General features: G+C 42.8%; 1 protein-coding gene across 1 annotated transcript in view; it reads right to left on the bottom strand.

Moving 5' to 3' along the window:
• SEPTIN9 (septin 9) overlaps positions 1-15,171 on the bottom strand; it is a 460,073-nt gene extending 444,902 nt beyond the window's left edge. The window contains exon 1 of the mRNA XM_030208139.1: positions 14,945-15,171. Within this exon, the coding sequence (XP_030063999.1) occupies positions 14,945-14,966 (22 nt within the window). The 5' untranslated portion in view covers positions 14,967-15,171. The remainder of the gene's footprint in view (positions 1-14,944) is intronic.
• Positions 15,172-15,948: the final 777 nt, after the last annotated feature.

Raw genomic sequence — 15,948 nt, 5'->3', positions numbered from 1 at the left:
AACCTGAGAACCTCCCTAACATATTTCCTAAGAAGGATCTCAGGTGAAAAATAAATAGAAGGAAAATTCAAAAAGCGAAGATTGCACACCCTTCTAGCATTTTCTATCCTTTCTAATGAATCATATGAGAATCTTTAATAAAGGAAGCTGAAGTTGCTTGAAGAGTGGTAACCTGTGCTTGAACCCCTGACACCTGTTTATTTAAAGATATCAAATTTCCGTCCACATTAGTCAATTTGTCCCCCTCTTGTTCTGAGAAGGTTGCTGCTGAGAGATGATTTAAGCAACCCTTCTATATGGGAATTTAAAAACCAAATATCTTTTAATCTCCTTAGCAGGATCCATAAGTGGAGTGTTCATCTGAGAAGCTGTTACCCAAATTACTTTTTTTTGTTGTTACATTTGTACCGCGCTTTCACACTCATGGCAGGCTCAATGCGGCTTACATGGGGCAATGGAGGGTTAAGTGACTTGCCCAGAGTCACAAGGAGCTGCCTGTACCTGAAATGGGAATCAAACTCAGGATTTTTTCAAAAAAGTAAGAGTTTGAGAAGTGAAAGATTTCTCTTGGAACCCTCCTGGAGATTGGGGAACCTCCTGGGAATCCCGAGATAATGGAGATATAACTAGGCGGAGAGGAATTCTATGGGGGTGGGCTAAGAGAAACTTCTACCGGAGAGAGTACCTGAGGTCCAGGAGTATCCTTCATCCCAATGGGGACCAGATGCTTATCCAATGGACCACTCATCAAAGGAGTGCAGATCTTTGGCTTAACAGTTCCCTTATGCTTCCCTATTTCACAATCAAATCAACCAAATAAATTAAAAAACAAACAAACCCTAGGGCTTCTCGGTGCTCCAATCAACTTCCAAGGGGCAGAGCATGCCCCTTCTGCCAAACCCTGAAGCCATGCTCCACAAAGGCACTGGCCATTTGTAGGGCCGGGGAAGGCCCCGATAATGTCAGGGGGCTTCTACCTCAGTGCCTGATGGAAGGAAGGCACCGGGACTGTAGTGAGGCTCTCCTCTTCCTCCTGCACACCTCCAAGTGGGAGGGTAGCTCCTCTGGTCTCTTGGACGCCAACAAAGTACTTCCCTTGATCCAGAAAGTTCTTTTATCGGCCAACAAAACCAAGAAACTAATCTCCTTCACCTGAAATTCAGCCCACAGCAGTCAGTATTTTTTAAACACCAGGCTCGCAGGTTTTTAAAATCACTTAGATTGTGAGCCCTAAAGGGACAGAAAAATACCAACTGTACCTGAATGCACCCTGCTTCAGTAGATATCATGCTTGCAGGTGGTATATGATAAATACATTCTTGGGCAAGTCATTTAACCCTCCATTGCCTCAGGTACAAACTTAGCTTGTGAGCCTTCCTGGGACAGAGAAATATCCAGTGTACCTGAATGTAACTCACCTTGAGCTACTACTGAAAAAGATGTGAGCAAAATCTAAATATTTACAAAAACAAAAAACCTTGATATTCAGCACCGGTATCTGGATACTGGATGCTAGGGACAGCGCTGATTATCTGGGTATGAGTTGTCCATGGTTACTTATATGGGTAATGGCAATATTTAGTCTGGCACCCAAATAATTACCTGGATCAAGTTAGGACAGTTATTTTGCTGTCCTAAATTTATCTGAGGAGTAATGGCCTAGCCCCCCCTTCCCTGCATCACCTGCAACTGTGAATGTTTTGCTCACGTCGCACCTAGCCATGGGCGACCTGAGGTCTTGTACCTTGCAATGTACACCACGAAAATTGGGTAAATGTAGAGCAGTAGCCTAATGGTTAGAACACTGGACGTGATCATGGACAAGTCATTTAATCCTCCTTTGTTCTGGTACAAAATTAGACTGTGAGCCTTTTAGGGACACGGAACTCCCTAGTGTACCTGAATGTAACTCACCTTGAAAACGGTGTGAGCAAAATCTAAATAAATTGGTCTGACTAAAGAGAAAGAGAAATAGAACTCCAACCCACCGTCTTTTCTCATTGGGTTTCCTACCATACCAAGGAGCCTTTTTACTAAGCTGTGCTAAAAAGGGGCCAGGGCTATCCCCAGAGCAGAGCTTTCCCGCGCACTGAGACCACTTTTAGAGTGGTGGTAAAATGGCTCCATTTTCCATATTAATGGCCATGCACTAATTCCCTCAGCATGTGGCCATTAGCATGTGAGCATTTACCAACACCTACCGTATTTTTCGGACTATAAGACGCACCTAGGTTTTAGAGGAGGGAAATAGGAAAAAATTTTTTTTTCCTTTTTCCCTCCTCTAAAACCTAGGTGCTCTGGTGCGTCTTGTCCGAGTTCGGGATCGCCCTCCCCTACTCCCATCAGCGATATTCAAAATGGCCGCCGAGAGTCTCGGCGGCCATTTTGAATCTCACCAAGACCGTCAGGCAGCATACAGGAGGACGGAGGAGGACGGAGAGCAGCGCGCTGGGCAGGAAAGAGGGGGCTCTTTCCTGCCCCGACGTCACTAGACCACCAGGGAACATCGCTGATGTGAGTAGGGGAGGGCGATCCGGAATCGCTACCTTCGGACTATAAGACGCACCCCTCATTTTCCTCCCAAATTTTTGGGGAAAAAAGTGCGTCTTATAGTCCGAAAAATACGGTATTTTCTAGGGGGTAAGGGCACATATGCTAATCCTGTGCTAATCAATTCACATGCGGCAATGTAGCTACGCTAACCAATCAATTAGTGCTGAACAAGCCTACTCTCCGCCCCCAAACATGCCCCCAGTACTAAAAAATAAATTCTATGTTTTAGCACATGGGAAGCGCATGCTGATGCCAAAACTACCATGCTTGTTTTAATTTTACCGCACGTCCATTTCCCGGCCCCAAACCCCCACTTTTTTTCCAGAAGCGGTATAGAAATGGTCCAGCGCACCTCCAAAACATGTGCCCTCACTACCGCAGGCCACGTTTTGGTGCACCTTTGTAAAAGGGCCCCTTGCTATCACTTTTAAATATAGTCAAACTTAGGAATGTGCATTTGTTCGAAACAATATAGAAAATGTCAACATTTCACATGTCATTTTTACCCAACAAGACAGGAAAATCCAAAATTTCAGGGTTTTTTCCTGTGTCATAAGTGCGCACTATTTACAACATGGTCCAAAATGAAAAGTTTTTGTTTTGTTTTTATTAATACAAAACAGAAAACAAATTTCATAAATGACGCAGGAAACTAAACAAAAGGAAAATTCTGGGCCGCACGTCCCTTCTCAAAAGCACTTATGTGGCCTCACTCCACAACAGTCTATGAGAGGCAAAAAGGATAAATTGATGAGTAATACAAACTGACCATTTACTAAGGGGAAGACATTGAGAAAAAGAAGCAAGGGGTCCTTTTACTAAAGTGCACTGAAAAATGGCCTGCAGTAGTGTAGGCGCGAGTTTTGGGCGCATGGAGATCCATTTTTCAGCGCACCTGCAAAAAATGCATTTTTAAAAAAAAAATTTGCCGAAAATGGACGCGTGGCAAAATAAAATTTGGCGCGCATCCTTTTTGGGTCTGAAATCTTACCGCCAGCCATTGACTTAGTAACATAGTAACATAGTAGATGATGGCAGAAAAAGACCTGCGCGGTCCATCCAGTCTGCCCAACAAGATAACTCATATGTGCTACTTTTTGTGTATACCCTACTTTGATTTGTACCTGTGCTCTTCAGGGCACAGACCGTATAAGTCTGCCCAGCACTATCCCCGCCTCTCAACCACCAGCCCCGCCTCCCAACCACTGGCTCTGGCACAGACCGTATAAGTCTGCCCAGCTCTATCCTCACCTCCCAACCACCAGTCTCGCCTCCCAACCACCGGCTCTGGCACAGACCGTACAAGTCTGCCCAGCACTATCCCCGCCTCCCAACCACCAGTCCCGCTTCCCACCACCGGCTCTGGCACAGGCCGTATAAGTCTTCCCAGCACTATCCCCGCCTCCCTACCACCAGCCCCGCCTCCCGATCTTGACTAAGCTCCTGAGGATCCATTCCTTCGGCACAGGATTCCTTTATGCCTATCCCACGCATGTTTGAATTCCGTTACCGTTTTCATTTCCACCACCTCCCGCGGGAGGGCATTCCAAGCATCCACTACTCTCTCCATGAAAAAATACTTCCTGACATTTTTCTTGAGTCTGCCCCCCTTCAATCTCATTTCATGTCCTCTCGTTCTACCACCTTCCCATCTCCGGAAAAGGTTCGTTTGCGGATTAATACCTTTCAAATATTTGAACATCTGTATCATATCACCCCTGTTTCTCCTTTCCTCCAGAGTATACATGTTTAGCTCAGCAAGTCTCTCCTCATACGTCTTGTAATGCAAATTCCATACCATTCTCGTAGCTTTTCTTTGCACCGCTTCAATTCTTTTTACATCCTTAACAAGATACGGCCTCCAAAACTGAACACAATACTCCAGGTGGGGCCTCACCAACGACTTATACAGGGGCATCAACACCCCCTTTCTTCTGCTGGTCACACCTCTCTCTATACAGCCTAACAACCTTCTAGCTACGGCCACCGCCTTGTCACACTGTTTCGTCGCCTTCAAATCCTCAGATACTATCACCCCAAGATCCCTCTCTCCGCCCGTACCTATCAGACTCTCCCCGCCTAACACATACGTCTCCCGTGGATTTCTATTCCCTAAGTGCATCACTTTGCGTTAACCGTGCGGTAATCGCCTACACGCGTCAAGTTGGAGTTACCGCCCGATTTTTGCTGTGTGCCTGAAAATAAAATATATTTTCTGGCACGCGTAGCACACGCGCGTAAAAAGATGAAATTGCCGCACAGGCCACGCGGTAGCCGGGCGGTAACTGAATTGGCACGTGTTGGGTGCACGTAGGCGCCTAAGCAGCTTAGTAAAAGGGCCCCTTCGAGAAAATGCTATACACGGTTAATGAAAGTGTCAAGTGCCTGAAAAAAAGAAAGAGTATTTTTTTTTATCGCCTCACCTTTGTACTTTGTCTTGAGCTCACTCCATTCTCATGGGCGTGTGAAAGTACAATATTCCATTTACAAATATCAGACTACTCTATATTGAGGAGAAAGCACTGGTCAATGTTCTGGTGCAACCTAAAGTTTACAAGGCTAAGGAGGTGCGGACTGTACCCTTCACAACTCCGCTCAGCTTATCACTTGAAACAGGAGAGGGTCCAAGAGAAGAGGAGAGAGAGAACCACTCCATAAGAGCTGGGTTATATGATCAAAGGCCACACAGCTTCCCAGGAGGAAACGGGTTTGATTACTTTGATGAAGAGGTGTAGAGGACGGGCAGCCAAAATATTTTTTGTTGTGCTTATACTCATGACGGAGCAACAGCGGAGAGCGATAGTATCAGACTTAGGGGTCCTTTTACTAAGCCGAGGTAAGCGCTTGCATGCACTTACCGCTGCATAACAGGGCTCACCCAGGATGTCTAAGGCATCCTGCGGGAAGTACCTAATCCGCGTGTGCTAAAAACGTTTTTTTTTTTTGCAGAGGGGTTGTGTCTAGGGCAAAGAGTGGGTGTTTCTGTGCTAATCACCGCCTTGAGTGAATTCCTTGAAAAAGGCGGTAAATAAATCCTCAAATAAATAATTAGTTTGTGCATCTATATTATCACATGCTAATTAGTGCAATATTGGTGTGCGAGTCCTTACCACCTACAAAACAGGTGGCATTAAATGCTCACACGCCTATTTCTATTAATGGCAACATTAGTACATGCCCACTGTTTCCAAAAATAGAAAATTGGCCATTTTACTGCTGCGGTAAAAATGGCCTTAGCATGAGGGAAAGACCCGTGTAAGGGCGTGCTAAGGCCACATTTTACCACACCTAGGTAAAAGGATCCCTTAGCATCTCGGATGGTCTTTTGGCAACCCACCATATCATTTTGTTTGTGTATTTGGACCAAATGTATTTATTTATTTATTTCACAGTTTCCATACCACCCTATCAAACATTCTAGGTGCTTTGCACACAATTAATGTGAACTCTTTCTGGTGAATAGTGCACACACTTCTGAAAGACGTACGCATGCACTTTTTCCATAGAGTGTGCACTATTTATGATATGGGAAAGCATTATTATGAGCCATACATAAGACAGAAGGAGCCAAAGTTGCACTTTTTTTTTTGTTACATTTGTACCCCGCACTTTCCCACTCATGGCAGGCTCAATGCGGCTTACATATTATATACAGGTACTTATTTGTACCTGGGGCAATGGAGGGTTAAGTGACTTGCCCAGAGTCACAAGGAGCTGCCTGTGCCTGCAGTGGGAATTGAACTCAGTTCCCCAGGACCAAAGTCCACCACCCTAACCACTAGGCCACTCCTCCACTTCACTTTCTAAAGCAGAAAAGGGCAAGGGGAGATATAATACAAATATTCAAATATCTAGTAGACTGCAATATCCAGAATGAAGCCTTTTCCACAGGAAAAGGAGTCACCATATGGAATGGAAAAAATGGAGCTGAAAAGTAGGGGTAATGCATGTAAAAAAAATTGGGTCCATTTTCAGATCATTTTAGGATTTTGGGCTGACTTTCAGACATTTTCTCAGTTCATTTCAGAAATTAATTTGTACAAAATTATACATTAAAAAGTTTTAACGCATGTAAAATGACTTTACCGGACCCTTTTACAATGCCGCGGTAGAGCTACCATGGCATTGGCACATCAATCTGGCACTACCACCGGGCTACTGCAGGAGCCTGGCGGTACCATCTACCCCCATCGTGTGCCATATTCAACGTATCAAGGTGGGGTTTTTTGCACTGGGGGCTTACCTGGCGTTAATCTGGCAGAACCTTGTGCTGACCAGTAACCGCTGGGTAAGTGTGGGAGCTACCCCAGAAAATGGCTGCGTGCAAGTGTTTACCTTACCAAATGCCCATTTCCTTTTTTAAAGGGAAAGCTGCCTTTTGCTCTCTGCAGTAAAAGGGGACCTCGGCACAAGGCAAATCTGCATACTGATGTCAGTGTGGGCCCTCTTTTGCCACAGTGTGGTAAAAGGGACCCTATTGGGCTCATTTTCGAAAGAAAAGGGCGCCCATCTTTCGACACAAATCGGGAGATGGGCATCCTTCTCCCAGGGTCACCCAAATTGGCATAATCGAAAGCCAAGTTTGGGTGCCCTCAACTGCTTTCCGTCGCGGGGATGACTAAAGTTCAAGGGGGCGTGTCGGAAGCATAGCGAAGGTGGGGCTAGGGCATGCTTAACACATGGGCGTCCTTGGCCAATAATGGAAAAAAGAAGGGCGTCCCCGACGAGCACTTGGCCGACTTTACTTAGTCCATTTTTCTTGTGACCAAGCCTCAAAATGGTGCCCGAACTGACCAGATGGCCACCGGAGGGAATTGGGGATGATCTCCCCTTACTCCTCCAGTGGTCACTAACCCCCTCCCACCCTCAAATAATAACTTTAAAAATATTTTTTGCCAGCCTCAAAGTCATACCCAGCTCCTTCACAGCAGTATGCAGGTCCCTGGAGCAGTTTTAGTGGGTGCAGTGCACTTCAGGCAGGCGGACCCAGGCCCATCCCACCCCCTACCTGTTACACTTGTAAATGTGAGCCCTTCAAAACCCACCAGAAACCCACTGTACCCACATGTAGGTGCCCCTTCACCCCTTAGGACTATGGTAGTATTGTACAGTTGTGGGGAGTGGGTTTGGGGGGTTTGGGGGAGCTCAGCACTCAAGGTAAGGGAGCTATACACCTGGGAGCAATTTCTGAAGTCCACTGCAGTGCCCCCTAGGGTGCCCGGTTGGTGTCCTGGCTTGTCAGGGGGACCAGTGCACTACGAATGCTGGCTCCTCCCACGACCAAAGGGCTTGCAATCATTTCTGAGATGAGTGTCCTCGGTTTCCATTATGGCCAAAAACCTGGGATGACCATCTCTAAGGTCAACCTAAATGTTAAGATTTGGGCATGTCCGACCGTATTATCGAAAAGAAAGATGGCCGCCCATCTTGTTTCGATAATATGGGTTTCCCCACCCCTTTACTGGGACGTCCTGCAAGGACGTCCTCAAGAAAACGTGGGCGCCCCGTTCGATTATGCCCCTCCATGTGTATTAATTTGGAGATAAAATTCTTTATATCTAAAAATTCAGCAAAGCTAAAATAATAAATCTGTTTAGAGATGAGGGAGGCAGTGCATTGTGGGTATCACTTTGAATATCAACCCCCCTATTGCTAAGAAAGTTTATTTCAGAGTGGGATGGGGGAAATTGCATTAAAAACATCCCAAGGACCATATGTAGTAGTTAAGCAGCTGCTTTGGATGAGTTACATAGTGTAATTATTGTACTGAGTCTCTGCTAAACTAGAAGAACCACAGAGAGGCTTCAAAAGAGGAAGCTGGAGAGATGTCATAATTTTCTGAATCAGACATTCACAGATTCAAGTCTCAGCACAGCTCAATGACCCAATTTTTCCTTCCTTCAAGGTAGATAAAATTCAGACCAACTGTAACTATATGACAATAATTATATAACCTGGCTAGAAAAGAGTTTGGAGAGCTCAGTGAAATTTTAAGCATTGCAAAGTATTAAAACAAAGTATTAAAACAAACATATAACCAAAGCTTGCAGTATTTTCAGGTTTATGGAAAACTGGAAATCTAAGGAGCAAAACCTCACATTTTAAATTCACAAAAATAACAGCTTTGGTAAGACAATTGCCATTTCCCTCAATGTTTTAGAAGCAATTTTCTTTATGGTGTGGTTATGTAATAACTCGATGAAAGATATAAAACTTCATTTTGCGTATGCATTCTATGTGAGAAACGGGATGTCCAGAGCAAGCTGTTCACATTTCCACCGGTATTTTATAAAAGGCTCTATTGAATGCAGAGCCTTTTGTAAAATACATATGGGGCTCAATTCAGTAAAAGGCACCAAAAATGTGAGCATTAAGCACCAATTCTATATTGGTAGTATTGTGTGTAGTTCCCATTATAAAATACTAGCACAAGTCTACATTTTGATGCCCCAGGCACAATCCAATTCTCAAGACCATCAATTTCTTGTGTGGGGACACAGTAACATATGAATTCAAACCTAACGTCCCGAACACTTATCAATAGAATGCATTTCTTAAATAATTACACATCCACAATCAATATTTGTCATATCAGAGCTACTTTTCAACATCAATTTAAGTAAATAAAGATTTTTTTGAAAGGGATCATCAGAATATCCTGCAGCACACACCATGCGAAAACTTTGTTCCTTTATAATAATGGTGTGGCGCAATCGTCATTGATCCACTTATTTTATTTAAATACTTTCTGTGTATTTAACCTTCATCCTCAAAAACCATAAATAAAGTTAAAGTATATGCGTATTGCATCACTTAACTGGCAGCAATTTTTCACCAGAGGAGAACCTCCGTCCAGGCACAAGCACTTTATGTCATGTCAATGGCTAGTGCAAATGTTCACGCCCAACTATGGGCAGTTATGCACGTAACTGATGGTACTCTATAATTTAGAACCTAATTGCATGACACACCACTATCGTTTATCGTTTATTCATTTTACTATACCGTTCCAAATTGCGGTTACAAAACAAAAACGATTTACATATTAATATAAAAATCATAATAAAAACAAACAAACAAAGGAACTCCATCAAATTGATAGGAAAGCAAACTAAGACAAGCATTCTTAAAAGATAGCAAACACCAAATTCTTACTAAACAATTCTTCATAACAAGTACATGGGTAACATGTAGTTATTCTACATATTCAAGGGCACCTAACAAGTATGTTCTTTTATCACAGATTATTTTCGAACGTATCCTGGAATAAGTATGTTTTCAGAAATTTTCGAAATTGAATGTAAGACTCTTCCAGTCTAAGCTGTTTCGGGAGACAATTCCAAAGGGAAGGGGCCAGAAAAAAGAAAGCTGAATTTCTAGAGGATTCCCATCTAGCCTACTGAGGTGATGGGATAATCAATCTTTTGTCTCTAAGAGAATGAAGTGTTCGTCTAGGCGAATAAGGCAGAATGAGATTTGATAGATATGATGGATTTAATAGATATAGTGCTTTATGAGTCAGAGTAAGAATTTTAAATTTTATTCTGGCTTCTACTGGAAGCCAGTGAAGTTGGACCAGGAGTGGCGTAATTCTATCGTATTTTGAAGCCCTGCATATGATACGAGCTGCAGTATTCTGTATCATCTGTAAACGTTTCAGATTTATCTTAGTTAGCCCTGCATATATGATATTACAATAGTCCAGACGGTTTGTAATATATGCATGTGTTAGTGTACATAGGGAAGCTTTATCAATTGAGTTTCTAATTGAACGTAGTCTTCGAAGATGATAGAAAAAAATTCCTGACTACCATAGATATTTGTTCATTAAAAGATAATGCTGAGTCAATAATGACTCCTAAATATTTAAAAGATTGTACTGTTGGTATTGGTTTATCAAATAAGGTAGGTATCACAGCGGGGATAGTGTCGCGACCTGTAATCCATGATGTAACAGTTTTATCTGGGTTCAAGACTAAGTGATGTCTTTTAAGCCAGCTAGCTATCTCTTTAAGGCCATTCTGAATTTGAGTAAACTCAATGTCTTAATGGTTTTACATAGTGAATCAGTAGAAAGTCATCGGCGTATGAATAGAAACTAATACCCAATGATGAATTAGTAGAGCAAGCGGACTGACATATGTTAAACAACAGTGGTGATAGAACCGATCCCTGAGGAACCCCACAAGAAATAGGATAACCTACCCATTCCCCTGCCATACCCCTCTTGAAATTGCAGCCATTAAAATTAAGTGGAGGAGTGGCCTAGTGGAGTGGAGGAGTGGCCTAGTGGTTAGAGCACTGGTCTTGCAATCAAGAGGTGGCCGGTTCAAATCCCACTGCTGCTCCTTGTGATCTTGGGCAAGTCACTTACCCTCCATTGCCTCAGGTACAATCTTAGATTGTGAGCCCTCTTGGAACAGAGAAATATCCAGAGTACCTGAATGTAACTCACCTTGAGCTACTACTGAAAAAGGGGTGAGCAAAATCCAAATATATATGGTGTCTGAAATATCTGCACAATAAAACATTATGCCTAGGTGTATTCTCTACAGTACACCTAAATTTTATGGACTCGGCTTAAATTTCCATGCAGTATATAGAATACGCTGAGCGGCTCTCCACGCAACCAATTTAGGCCATGTTTTACTTGGCCTAAATCCCGATGCCTAAATTAGGCACTGACCCCCGGATTCTACATAGTGTGCTTAGATTTAGATGCTGAAATTGGCGTAGATTCTATAACACCGCGCGTAACTTAATTTGCTTAACAAGCTAATGAGTGCTAACAACAGCAATAATGAGCAATAATCGGCAATGATTGACTTTAGGTGCACAACTCGCTAAGCATATTCTGTAATGATCTGCGCCAAACTTCTAATGTGTGAGGCAAAAAGGGCCGTGGTTATGAGTGGGGAAATGGGAATTTCATGGGCATTCCAAAATTTAGGCACCTAGCTATTGAATATAGCCCAATGCACCTAAATCTATGCACCGAGATTTACACCAAGTTTTCCTTGGCATAAATGGATGCACGCAGATATCGGCACTGAAATAGCAACTAAGCACATTTTATAATTGGTGCCTAAATCTAGGTGCCGATTGCCGATTTTTTTAGGCATTATATGTAGAATCTTTTCCCGAGCGGGTGCATTCTATAATAATGTGCATTGATTCTCAAAATGCCCACAACTCACCCATTCCACGCCTATAACCATGTTCCCTTTTCAACTATGCAACTTGGAATTTACACACATCACGTTACAGAATGCACTTAGCATGTTGTGTGCATAAATGTTAACATCCAATTAACAGTGCTGACTAGCTCGTTAACCAATTAAGTTATGTGCATTGTTGTACAATACAGTACGGAAATTAAGGCGCAATATCTATAGAATTTGAGGGTAAATTTACAGAATAGGTGCGCAAGTCATTTAGACACAACTTCAAATTAGTACCAATTGGTACTTATTGACGCCAATTACTAGTACTTAATGCCAATTTAGTGCCAATTAGCTAATTTAGCAAATTATCCCTGTGCACCCAATTGCATGCCCAATTTTTAGCGCCCTTTATAGAATTTGGAATGTGATATTCAGGAGTGAATGTGTATTTGCTCTGATTGTACATCTGGAGCCTCCATTTTGCAACACTACACGTGCAAAAAAAGAGCGGCATCAATCAGAGGCTTTACATGTGTACGCAATGGCATGCATCCCTGTGGGCGCCTGTTTCATTATGTATACGTACACTTTTTGGCACTTAAAAGTGTATGTGCCACATTTTTAAAAAGCTGCATGTACATGATGATACAGTTAGGCAAAGCCGTGAAAACAACCTACGACCATCTAAACTTCAGAAAATCACTAAAAACCTACCTGTTTAAAAAGGCATATCCTACCGACCCAACATAGGTGCCTGAACTCTGCAACACAGCAAAACCACAGCTCGTAATGGACACCACATAACCCTTCCTCTCTTCTATCCCTATTGCGCCCGAAACTCATGAACCTTATTCGACCACAACATCACCTTGTATTTGTTTCTCTACCGGACTTGGCGAACGCCTTTACGGTACTATGTAAGCCACATTGAGCCTCCAAATAAGTGGGAAAATGTGGGATACAAATGTAACAAATAAATAAATGAATAAAATAAAATAACACTTTCTCTTTCTTCTGAATTATTGAGGTGGTACTAGACACAACAGGGGTTAGCACAATTGCCCCCCGAATCACTGGTGATGAACTTAGGTCTAAATGATCAGGCAGTGCATGCCTCAGAGCACGTCCAAAAGATGGCACGGATATTTCTAAAAGTATACATATATTCTCAAAACACAATCCCTTAAAATATCTGCATTTGACCAGTTACATGTTTACATAATAATGGCTTTTTGAAGTCACTATTTGCATGTGTATGCAACATACATGTGTAGAGACCCCTGAGAATTTGCTTTAGGGAAATGCCAGAGACCTCTAGTGGCACTACTAAAATATTGTACTGCGACCTGTTTGTACCCCTGCAGTTTCCGAAACAAGGGAAGGCTCTCCTGGGCAGTGAGCTAATGGTAGAAACAGACCTCTTTTGGAAGGGGACTGGTATAAAACCAAGCCCCATTTGAAATCCTTGTCTTTGGTCTCTGGTTTACATGTGTGAACATGGTGCTATGATTGTTATCGCACTGTCTGTATGCCTGCCTTTTGGGGGTATACCATCACAAGTACAATATTTCTGTGGCGTTATACTTAGGATTTAAAGTGTCCAGCCCTCTGTCAGAAAAACAAATACAGGTATCCTGTTCCTCAGAACACCTGTTACACCTTCTATCAGCCTCTAAAGTAGGAATCCTATGTTTATGACATCACAGTCTGTTGCTATGGACATTAGTATGATGTCATAGTGACTTCAGATGAGAATAATCAGGAGAGGACTAACAAGTACAGAGTACAGCTTTCAAAGTGATTTTTCTGAGTCCAAAGCATTTTACTTGCATATATCAGCTGTTTGAAAACTGTTTTCCCTCAATGCAGCTCAAAGTTATGTGTGATGTTCCACATAGCAGGGACCTTCTTTACCCACACTGGAGGGAGGAGTTGAAGAAGGTAAAGTACAGGTGAAAAGTGAGCTATGCAGATACTTTTCCTGGAAAATCCTAGCTGCACAAAAAGCATGTACACATGTTCATACATGCTTTAAATCTGTGGCGATTTTCATCTGTGTACTTTCCCTTTGAAAATCAGTTCAATGAGCAGGAGTTCTCTATTTATCTCCTTAGTATCAAAAAGCACAACACTGATAACAAAGTCCTAAAGTAGCAAGATCTGTGGTCATTTTCAAAGCACCAAAGAGTCGATTTAATGACGTAGTATGAGAAGCTGCCCTGCCCTATATTCCTTCCATTTAACCAAAGGTCCCCCTATTGGCAGGGCAAAAGACCTCACTGACAGGCCTCCAGCAGGTGTGATGCTGTCTGTACTGGTGACCTCTAAGAGATGTCCTTCATCCTGTTAAGGTCAAAAAGTAGCAACAGATAATGGCTGGAATCCAAAGTGATGTGATGCAATCCTGTGTTTGAAAGCGATACACATTTGCACTTTGAGATCAAATAAAGCAGATTCCCATCCACTAGAGATCAATCTGCTGACCACACAGCCTCTCCTCTCCGCCCCCTGCCAAAACACAGCTAATGGCAGAGAAGAATGGAAACTCCAGTGAGAACTAAAAACCGAAGCCAATCATTTCAGTGCTATATCAGCGGTGCAGCAAAACACTTGTGTGAAATGTAATAGTTAACTCTTTAATACTCATATACATGGCATTCACGGTAAAACTACCATATCTCACTAGAAGAATCATATGCCAACTTACCCCCTACTCATATCTCATCTTCTATACACACAGACGTAAAATACCGTTTGCTGGGCACAGAAACTAAAGTAATGCCAGCCGGGCTGAACCCTGCCACAGCAGTTGATATGATCTGTGATTTAATTAGACTCATAAAGTATCTGTATAAAAATCTAAAAATGAAATGCTGGAGCTTCCGATGTACTTTATCATTGGGTGTTTATCCCCCTTATTTGATCTACTATATATGTATGAATAGGTGAACCAGTACTACAACTGTACAGGTGACAGGTGCTAGAAGCACTTCACACCCCTTTTCCTTCACAACCCCCCTTTTTTTTCAAATATAATGCGACTGTTTTAGCTCAAGTCCTTCATTTACATTTGTACTGTAAAATATGCCCTTTCATTTAAAAAATGTATTTATTTAGATTTGATGATGTGCAGACCTAAATGTACGAGCGACACAGAGTAGGTAACTCTGAGAGCACCCCAAATCCTGCTCAGGAGAACAGGAATCTTCTTCCTCTGCAGTGCTCACCTGAATGTGATGACTTCCTCATGGCCGATTCAGATGAGCTGCATATGAACCAGGTCAAGAGTCACTTGCTGTTTATAGTAAATCCCAGGGGGTGATGTCTGAATGGGCACTTTTTACAAGTCCTGTCTTTAAACCCTCCGGTGCAGGAAGCCGCCACGACCCCAGAAGTCAGTGCAGGAAGAGCTGTGCTCTCTAGCCCGCACTGTCCTCACACAAACTCCAACCAGGCAGGCTACACACTCCAATTAATTAGAACACACCTTTCCTAATCTGATGTACAGTTATAGACCATTCCAATAGCCCTGCAATTTGTAGGGGGGGAAGGGAAAACTCACTACCTTCAGAACTGTTTGGTTTTTCCAGATTACTCCGAAGGAAAAAGATTTCATTTGCACCCCCCATGACACAGCAGGCCAAGTCAGTCCCTTTAAGTTAGCAATCAGATAAGTGCTACAATCATCCAGTCTTTCAGACACTCCTCCCCCCATCCTCCTTCTAAGGAATGGTTCAGCTCTTCAGTGCTAGGGACTGTTTGAGCAAGTCTCTAGCTCAAAGTACATGATCCTGGCTCTAAGGCTTTTTTTGGAGCTGTTCGGGCGGTGTAAACCGATCTCTGCTTTCCTTTTCAGCTCCCTTCCTGCATTTGGAGAAGTCGGAAGAAGGACATGCTGGTTCAAGATCTGAAATTGGCACGGATCAGAAAACAAAATGTTTTTGTTCTGTTATTACACTGGATTTTCTTTTCCCTCTCTTTTTTTAAAGACAGCATTTATTTATTGCTTAAGGAAGCTGAATAAGGATGTAGTGGGAGATCACGTTGCAGAAGTGTTCATACGTTTTTTTTGAAGGCTGGCCAGTCTGTGAGACACAGCTTTAGCGATACACACATGCTTCTTATTACCATCCTGAGACAACATGCATTCTTAAATTCCTTTTACATTGAATGGGTCTCTAGATTCTTTCCATCTCATCCACCCCACTGTTGAATACAGACTTTTGTTGGC

The sequence above is a fragment of the Microcaecilia unicolor genome, chromosome 6, assembly GCF_901765095.1.
Source record: "Microcaecilia unicolor chromosome 6, aMicUni1.1, whole genome shotgun sequence".
NCBI lineage: Eukaryota > Metazoa > Chordata > Amphibia > Gymnophiona > Siphonopidae > Microcaecilia > Microcaecilia unicolor.
Note: the sequence above shows the minus strand (reverse complement) of the source record. Positions and strands in the feature narration are given on the sequence as shown.